The sequence below is a fragment of the Podarcis raffonei genome, chromosome 2 (assembly GCF_027172205.1).
Source record: "Podarcis raffonei isolate rPodRaf1 chromosome 2, rPodRaf1.pri, whole genome shotgun sequence".
Classification (NCBI taxonomy): Eukaryota; Metazoa; Chordata; class Lepidosauria; order Squamata; family Lacertidae; genus Podarcis; species Podarcis raffonei.
Window position 1 is genome coordinate 122538303 of NC_070603.1, and position 9717 is coordinate 122548019.

Genomic DNA, 9717 nt, shown 5'->3' on the forward strand with positions numbered 1-9717 from the left:
TCTTCTCTTTCCCCAGGATTTTGGAATCAACAGAACAGCTATAGGTAGATTGCAAATGCATCTTTGGGAAGTCCTGAAGCATCATTTATTTACAATATGTACAAAGAGAATTTTATGCCATCCAGGATACGACATTTGGTGGGTGTGCATGAGGACTTATTTTTTAATTTGATGCACTATATGTGATGAAAAGGACCCAGCTACAAAGCCTGAAATCATTCAGAGGTTGGAGGAGAGACTCTCTGGTAAGCAGAAAGAAAAGTCAGTGTGGGTGAGATTGTTGGGGGACAGAGATCTAGGGCATAAACGTTAATACAACAACAACAACAACAACAATAATAATAATAATAATAATAATATTTTTAAATTTATACCCTGCCCTTCCTGGTTCAGAAAACCGGGCTCAGGGCAGCTGACAACAAATCTAAGACACTTAATTGATGCAACAAAAAACAGCATAAAATACAGAATAAAACGTGAATAACAATAAATTCAGAATTCAAAATCAATTTAGGGGGGAAATCCGTCCAATAAACATTAGATGATCACCAGGGCTAGCTGGCTAAATTAGTCCCACTTGGGCCAGCGAGGAGACCAGGGGAGAATTAGCTGTGGGATCCCAGAGCGGGTAATCTTCATAAAAAGGGGAGGGGGAGGGAAGGAAGGAGAATAAAAGATCAGGCTAAGTTCAGATTGAAAGCCAGGCGAATAGCGCTGTCTTACAGGCCCTGCGGAAGGAAGTTAAATCCTGCAGGGCCCTGGTCTCATGGGACAGAGCATTCCACCAGGTCGGAGCCATCACTGAGAAGGCCCTGGCAGGTCAGCCATACTGAAGCAAACTCGGCAGAGAACAATGTGAGAAAGACAATTGCAATGGGTTTATTCCGAGCAGTTAAGGCTCTCCAAATGTATTCTGTAATATTTTAATCCATGAAACCCACATTCGTATAAAGGTTTTAATTCTTCCTATCCCTTTTCTGTCTTCTGCAGGCACTGGAATCGCCCAACATGAGATCTTTCTCTCTGCTTTAAAAGTGTATTGTGGCATCATTGTGAGAGGCCCAAGGTTGGCTTGGTTTATGCCTCCTCCTTCACACCCCAAAGGCAGCACGATGGCCTCAGAGGCATCTTGGTTGTCTCTTCTTTGGGCCGGAATGGAAAGAGCTGCTAGGCAGCCACCTCAGGTAAGAGAAGGAGAATTGGGGAGAGCCATCACGGTGGCCTGGGTGCCTCCCACTTAGTTGAGCAGGGAGGGCTGTTGTGTCATCCACACCATTGCTCTGAGATGTTCTAGCCTTCCCTTGTACCACCTCCCCACCCCGCCACCCCTTAACAAGATGTACAGCTCAGAGTTGGGTTTTGGTGGGAATTTCTATAAACTTTCTTCCATTCCTGCTGCCACCACATATCCTATCTGAATACTCCATTCCCAGCATAATGAAATATTATGCATGTGGTGGAATACAATTAATTTACCGAATACAAATGAATAACAATGGTTGCATGATTACGAGTGCTTTGCTTCAGACTGTGTTGTGGTTTTTTTGAAGTTTTTATTTATACTTTTCCAGTTTATACATTTCATTAGTTTCACAATCAATTTAACATTTCAAAATTTGACTTCCTTCTCCCTCTTTCTGCGGTTCCTTAAATTAATTTTTAAAAATATATTCTGCATATCCAAATTCATTTAATTTGCTCATTTACTTATCTACTTTAAATATATGCTCTTATGAAACTGCAGGTTATTGCAATAATCCTGCCAATGTGTTTTATCTGTTTGCAATTTATCTGTAAATATTCAGTAAGCCATTTCCATTCTTTTATACAAAGTTTGTTATCTTGATTTCTTTTTCTTCTGGTAAGTTTAGTCATTTCTGCATATTCCATAAGTTTTTGTATCCATCCTTCCTTTGCTGGGACTTCTGCTTCTTTCCACTTTGGGGCAAGTACAGCTTTGTTTCAGACTTTTGCTATCTTAATGCAGATGCGGCAGTTGACTACTAAAATGCTGAAGCCTTACTGATAAATTAGCTCTGCTTCACATCCACCAGCAAGTCTCTCAACACCATCTCCCAAACTCCACTCTCAACAACTCTCTGCTTGACTCTGAACTGAACTGCAGACAGTCTCACCATCAGCGCTCAAACTCCCTTTCAAACTCATATCCAATTGCCAGTCACTACCAATATTCCAAACTCACTCACTTCCCCTATCTGTTTAGCGAAGTTTTTAATGTTTGATGTTTTATTGTGTTTTTAATAATCAGTTGGGAGTGGATTGGAAGGCCCGGCCAGATGGGCGGGGTATAAGTAATAAATTATTATTATTATTATTATTATTATTATTATTATTACATCTCCCTAACATTTTGTTTGATTCCTCTAATGTATTGGAAGCCTCCCAGAGTGGCTGCTGAAATCCAGCCCAATGGACGTGGCATAAACAAATAATAATTATTATTAATGTACTTCCCTCTGCTTTTACCTTAATGAGTATTAATGCCTGTGCATAAAATATTATGTACAAAAACCCAGAACCTCACAAGGGACTCTGAATTAATACTCCTTTTTCTCTCTATGTTTGCACTGCAAAATCTCAAAGTCGCCTAGTGGTCAGTAAATGGAACCACACATAGAGCAACATTAACTGTTTCCTCTTTTCAAACTGGGATAATTGTGCAGTTTTGGTCATTTGTCTTTCATTTTTATTCCAGGCATTCTTGGCATTTGAGGAGGTGGCTGTGTTTTTCACGGAGGAGGAGTGGGCTCTGCTGGATCCAGGCCAAAGAGATCTGCACAGGGATGTCATGGTGGAGAATTATGAGATGGTGGCCTCTCTAGGTAAGGGCACTTCCTTCATGGATAGATGTTGAAGGTATGAATTCATTGTGCTTCTTGCAGCCTCACAATATGGGGGAGTTAAACCAGTAAAATAGTGAGATAAAACAACAGGACGCAGCACTAGAGGAAGCACTAAAAGAACTTAAAAAGTAAAACGGAGGAAAGGGATAAAAACAAGTACTGAGGGTTGGTTACAGAGCAAAAACTTGCCTTCAAATGAGCCTTAGAGCTGAAGACCCTCCTTCCCAGCCCAGGCAGCCTTTCCTATCTCGTCTCCTCAGACAGGGGAATGGTTTTATCGGGTTCTCTCACATAAACAGAGGAGGGACTTTTTCACAATCACAGGCAGCAGCCTATTTTATTTCCTTTTCTGCGTATACTGTAATGTTTTACCGTTGCTATGGCCATTGGCTAATGTGAATAAAGTTTTATCTATCTGCTTAGAGATTTTATTTACAATCACATACCACAGTTTTAACTCGGAAGTCGAACACTCTGTTCAACTTCTGAAACGTTCAACTTCCAAAGCATGGCTTCTGATTGACTGCTGGAAGCTCCTACAGCCAATTGGAAGCCGCGGGAGCCCCGTCGGATGTTCAGCTTCCAAAAGAACATTCAAAAACTGGAACACTCACTTCCGGTTTTTGATCGTTCGGGAGCCGGAACGTCCGACTCCCAAGGTGTTCAGGAGCTGAGGTACGACTGTAGACTAATTTTGTTTAAAAACTTAATATTTGCAGCTTTGGCTGGTTTGCCAACTTCAGTCCCTCTTTCATAGAGGTGAATTTCTCGCTGTGCTCCATTTTCTAGTAGCCTCCAGATTGAACTATTTCAATGTACATTACGTGGGACTGCCTGTTATGAGACCATTAGAATACTTTAGCCGGTCCAAAATCTAGCACTCCAATAATTGGCTGGCTTCCAGTGTGGTGTAGTGGTTAAGAACCATGGACTCGTAATCTGGTGAACCAGGTTCGATTCCCTGCTCCTCCACATGCAGCTGCTGGGTGACCTTGGGCTAGTCACACTTCTCTGAAGTCTCTCAGCCTCACTTATCTCACAGAGCGTTTGTCGTGGGGGAGGAAGGGAAAGGAGATTGTTAGCCGCTTTGAGACTCTTTAGGGTAGTGATAAAGCGGGATAGCAAATCCAAACTCTTCTTCTTCGTTTGGAACATGCATAATCCCTGTTTCAAAGCAGCTGCACCAGGTGTTGCCAGTTCATTTCTGGGCCCAGGTCAAGGTGCTCACATTAGTGTTTATAGCCCTAAATAACTTGAGCCTAAAATATTTGAAAGTTGGTGTCCTTCCATAAGGACCATGTCGGGTGTTAAGATCTGCAGAGGGGGTCCTCTTGGTATTTCTGCTGCCAACGGTATTGTGGGAAGAAGACTTTCTTTGTGGCAGTTGTGGAACGCTCTCCCCACAAGTCATGCCTCTATCATCTTTAGTGTAGAGTTTTCTCCCTTTGTCTTTTGTAGAACCCCCCTCCCTTTATGACCTGATATGGTTCTGTTCCATTTGGAATGGTTGACCTCGGTTTAGAATTGTAGCTGCCTACCTGTTTTTGTGCATGTTATATTGTTGTAACTGAGCCTGGAACGTTATGTTGAAGCGCAGGCAAGAAACCAGTAGATAAAGCACCTTTTAAGTTGTTTGACTTGGAACAGGTGGAGGTTTTGTTGTCAAAAAATAACTAGTATTTTTTGTTCCCTTGAAAGAATCAGAACTCCGTTCCTTCTGGGGAGAATATCCATTTATCCAGGATCTCAAAGAAGGAGAGACATCAACAGGTAGCTCTGCCTAGATGTGTTGTGGGGCCCTTTTCGGTCTGGGAATTGAAGGATTTCCCCATTTTGGAGTAATATCCCAGGCAAATTGACCCAGCAAGCTGTGAGACCTCCTCCTGGACATCTTTCCAGGGGGATTTGACAGATTCATTGAGGATAAGACTGTCAGTGGCTACTACCTATGTCGGCTAGGTGCTACTTCTTGAAACGGGGAAAGCCATGTGGCCCTCAAAACTCTTCCCAGGTCCCATCACCTCTCAAGGAACCCCAGTGACTCTACAGGCCATCGTGAAAATGTCACTTGCCATTTTTAGTCAATATGGCACAGGGGACCCTTTGAAAGTGCACTGATAGCAAGCATTTTCTGCTAGCTGAAAATAAATATCACAAACGTAGGGAATAAAATGCCTATGGGAAATGTGATTGACCTGGAAGAAAGTGACAGAAGTAGAAACTGGCACTAAAGTACCAGTGTAACATTGGCACCTTTGTTACTGTTGAGTTTCTGAATGGGGAATTGAAAGGAAAATGGTGGAAACAGAAACTTCTGTACCTGGTGACAGAAAGTGGGAAATGAACCCTAAAAGAAATTTTATGTGACCAGGGATGTACAACTCCCAAGAGACTGTAATCTACTCACAGAATAAAAAACTGGCAGTGATCTACCACTTATTTGGGGGGGAGCGGGTTTCAGGTCTAAGTTGTTGAGCTTTTTTACGGAGGGGATTTGAAAATGTTGAACACTTGGGGAAAGGGGGAAATTCACTCACCAAAACATTGCTGAGGAAACAGCTTCATAGTGAAAACGCCGTCTTCCGTTATAGCAATCATGTGCGAATGGAGGGCGGGGCCAGATGCTCTTTTGACACCACAAATGAAAGGGAGCCCGCGATCTACCAAAACCTCCTAGGGCTCGACAAGTAGATTGCGATCGACCTGTTGGACATCCCTGCCTTAGACTAACATATTCAGAAGGCAACCTCGGGTTCAGCTTTGGATAGTCAAAGGAGGGGTTGTCCATGTGTGAAGATGCTAAAATTGGAGAAGCAGCTACTTGGGTTTTATTATGGTGGTGATGATTTTATTATTTGTACTCCGCCCATCTGACTGGGTTGCCCCAGCGGCTTCCAATGTATATAAAAACATAATGTAACATTGCACATTAAAAAGCCATTGATCCCAAAGGAAGTCCTTTGTTTCTGCCTTGAAATTCAAATGCTGTTTCCTTTTGTCTATTTCCACACAAACAGATTATGGGCAGAACCACTGGAATTATACAGAGCTCTCTGAGGTGCCTTTGGAAAGAGTGAAGAGTGAATCACAGAAAGAGATGTTTTTAGATCTTAGAGAACTCAAAAAGGATGAAGGAAACCTGTCGGAGAATGAAGAAAAGAAATGCTCTACATCTCTGGCCGTTGACGCCCATGAACCCCTGATCTCACGGGCGGATCACAACGAAAACAGCAGGAAATTACGTCCACTATGTGGAGAGATATTTAGATATGAATCACAATTAAACATACATTACAAAATCCACACAGGGGTGAACACATGTAAACCAATGGAGTGTGAAAAGACCGTGCCCAGTAGCTTACCAAAATATCAAAATACCCACGCAGGAGACAAAGCATTTAAATGCATGGAGTGTGGAAAGAGCTTCAGTCAGAGAGGTAACCTTATTCGCCATCAAATGACACATTCAGGAGAGAAACCATTTGAATGCAGAGAGTGTGGGAAGCGCTTCAGTCAGAGCAGTCACCTTACCGCACATCACAGAACACACACCGGGGAGAAGCCATTTAAATGCATGGAGTGCGGGAAGAGCTTCCGATTGAGCAGTCTGCTTACTTTACATCACAGAACGCACACAGGGGAGAAACCGTTTAAATGCATGGAGTGTGGGAAGAGCTTCGCTGTGAGATCGTGCCTCACGTTACATGAAAGAGCCCACACAGGGCAGAAATCATTTAAATGCATGGAGTGTGGAAAGAGCTTCAGTCAGAGCAGTAACCTTATTCGTCATCAGATAACACATTCCGGAGAGAAACCGTTTAACTGCATGGTGTGCGGAAAGAAGTTCAGCCAGAGCAGCCACCTTACTGCACATCACAGAACCCACACAGGGGAGAAACCTTTTCAGTGCGTAGTGTGTGGAAAGAATTTCCGTTGGAGCAGTCTCCTGACTTTACATCAGAGAGCTCACACAGGGGAGAAGCCATTTAAATGTACCGGGTGTGAAAAGCGCTTCACTGTGAGATCTTGCCTCACTTTACATGAAAGGACCCACACAGGACAGAAATCATTTAAATGTCTGGAGTGCGGAAAGAGCTTCAGTCAGAGTGGTCACCTTATTCGGCATCAGATAACACATTCCAGAGAAAAACCATTTAAATGTGTGGAGTGTGGCAGTACCTTTACTCGGCATTCTCAACTTATCCGTCATCAAAGAACACACACAGGAGAGAAACCATTTCAGTGTGTGGAGTGTGGAAAGAGTTTCTGCTTCAGCAGTCACCTTACTCAACATCTGAGAACCCACTCAGGGGAGAAACCGTTCCAATGTGCAGAGTGTGGAAAGAGCTTCAGTTTTAGCAGTCACCTCACTCGACATCATCGAACCCACACCGGAGAGAAGCCATTTCAATGCATGGAGTGTGGAAAGAGCTTCAGTGAGAGCATTAACCTTACTGTACATCTGAGAACCCACACAGGGGAGAAACCGTTGAAATGCACAGAGTGTGGAAAGAGTTTTAGTCACAGCAATAGCCTTGCTACACATAAGAGAATCCACACTGGCGAGAAGCCATTTCGATGCACGGAGTGTGGAAAGAGCTTTAGCCACCTTGCTGGCCTTCATGCACATAAGATAACACACACCGGGGAGAAACCATTTCAGTGCATGGAGTGTGGGAAGAGGTTCAGCTCCAGCAGCCACCTGACTCGACATCTTCGAACGCACTCGGGGGAGAAACCATTTCCCTGCATGGAGTGTGGAAAGAGCTTCAGTCAGAGCAGTCAGCTTAGTACACATCAGAGAACACACACAGGAGAGAAACCCTTTAAATGCATGGAGTGCGGAAAGCGCTTCAGTGCAAAGAGTATCCTTACTAAGCATCAGAGAAGCCACACAGGGGAGAAACCATTCAAATGCATGGAGTGTGGAAAGAATTTCAGCCGGAGCAGCAACCTTACTAGACATTATAGGACACATACCAGAGTGATGGCAGGGAGGCATTTAAAATAGCTTCAGCTGATATATCAAGGGATATATGCCAGTGGACGATAGTTGTTTAACACTTCTGGGTAATGGGAAAGTTTTGCCAGACATCTACGGTGCATCACTGCCCTCCTCCAGCCTCTCTTGCGGTGATGGGAGAATTGCAAGCATGTGGAGGGTGATCATACATGTAGTGGCTGACACACGTGGTTCAAACACACCAACAGCTCCAACATACGAATGGAATGCTTAAAACAGAGACAATAAGCGCCGCTCAGTCATCTTAACATGAATAGGGATGCTGGACATGATCATTTTTAAAGGACTATTCCTCATGATTTCATTTGATTTATCACATTGCTTAAGGCAAGCATGAGGAGTGTGTGGTTCACCAGATATTACCAGACAACTAACCATTGGCCGTAAGGACTGAGGCTGATGGGAATTTTGACATTCGGAAAGCCGTAGGTTTCCTGCCCGTGACTTAACAGATCCTTGAAAGTGGATGCATAGAGTTAGGAGCTGTGGCCTAATTTGGTGGTTGGCGGCAGAGTTTGGGCTAAAGACTGGGCAAGACCGCCTGGGCTGTGATTGAGGGATGGTGAAGGGCAGGGGAACCGGCAGCCTTCAGTGATGAACTTCATCTCCTTCCTAGCATCCCATCATTATGGTAGCCTCTGGCATCCTGCGGCATCCTGCAAGTCTGTGTTAAGAAAGGGAGGACTAAGGTGTCAGTATATTGTATGGGGAAAGGTATGAGATTTTGAAGAGAGCAAAAAAATCCCCTTTTTTCATCTTGACCCCCTTCGTGATTTTACACTGGGTTGGGATCCTAGACTGATCCCTGACTGAGCTCAGACTTCACAAGGTGTTTTATCTTCGATTATCATGGATGTGATTTCTCCTAACCTGTAGGAGCTTGTTCCCTAGAACGTGATACTGTTAGGACAGCTGGAAAAGCAGGAAGCTTTAACTAAGGAGCTCTTTGAGTGTATGTGCATCAAAGTAGGTTTTAGGCATGGTTAAGTTTATAGTTATTTTTAATCTTGCATGCTAAAATCCTTGTGTGCAATTTTGTTTATTTACTCATAGAGTTGTAGTTAACTTTTTTTTATGTACAGTGCACTTTTGATTTGCTATTGATATTCTTGATGGACTATGTTTGCTCCTTTCATAAACAAATGCATTCACTGGTCTTCTGATGATGTACTTAAGGGAGGGAGCCAGCGTTTGTCCACAAGCAGCTTTCTGGGTCATGTGGCCAGCCAGGACTAAACCGCTTCTGGCGTAACAGAACACCGTGACGGAAACCAGAGCGCACGGCAACGCTGTTTACCTTCCCGCTGGAGCGGTACCTATTTCTCTACTTGCACTGGCGTGCTTTCGAACTGCTAGGTTGGCAGGAGCTAGGACAGAGCAACAGGAGCTCACTCCATCGCAGGGATTCGAACCACCAACCTTCCGATCGGCAAGCCCAAGAGGCTCAGTGGTTTCGGCCACAGCATCACCCGAGGTAAACAGTCCTCGGCCAGACATATCCATGGTGTGACTCACTGGAAGGCAACTTCCAGTGTGCGGAATTTCTAGGGATATCAAATCCATTTTGCCAGATTGTCAGTTACCCTCCATTGTGTGTTTCTGAAGAATTGTGCATGCACACGAAAGCTCATACCAATAACAAACTTAGTTGATCTCTAAGGTGCTATTGGAAGGAATATTTTATTTATTTTGTTCCTCCATTGTACAGTCACACATGGTGGTCTTATGCTAACTGGGAGGTCAAGTCTAACAGGGTCATCCATATTCTACACCAGGAAGGGGTTTCTGCATACTGGGGGTGGGGGAAATTATTCCCCAAGTTGCCCAACA

At 43.8% G+C, this 9717-nt stretch overlaps 1 protein-coding gene across 1 annotated transcript in view; it reads left to right on the forward strand.

Moving 5' to 3' along the window:
- LOC128408857 (zinc finger protein 420-like) overlaps positions 1 to 9044 on the forward strand; it is an 18747-nt gene extending 9703 nt beyond the window's left edge. The window contains exons 5-8 of the mRNA XM_053378877.1: positions 991 to 1184; positions 2717 to 2843; positions 4563 to 4638; positions 5880 to 9044. Coding sequence (XP_053234852.1) covers positions 991 to 1184; positions 2717 to 2843; positions 4563 to 4638; positions 5880 to 7875 — 2393 coding nt within the window. The 3' untranslated portion in view covers positions 7876 to 9044. The remainder of the gene's footprint in view (positions 1 to 990; positions 1185 to 2716; positions 2844 to 4562; positions 4639 to 5879) is intronic.
- The last annotated feature ends 673 nt before the right edge of the window (positions 9045 to 9717 follow it).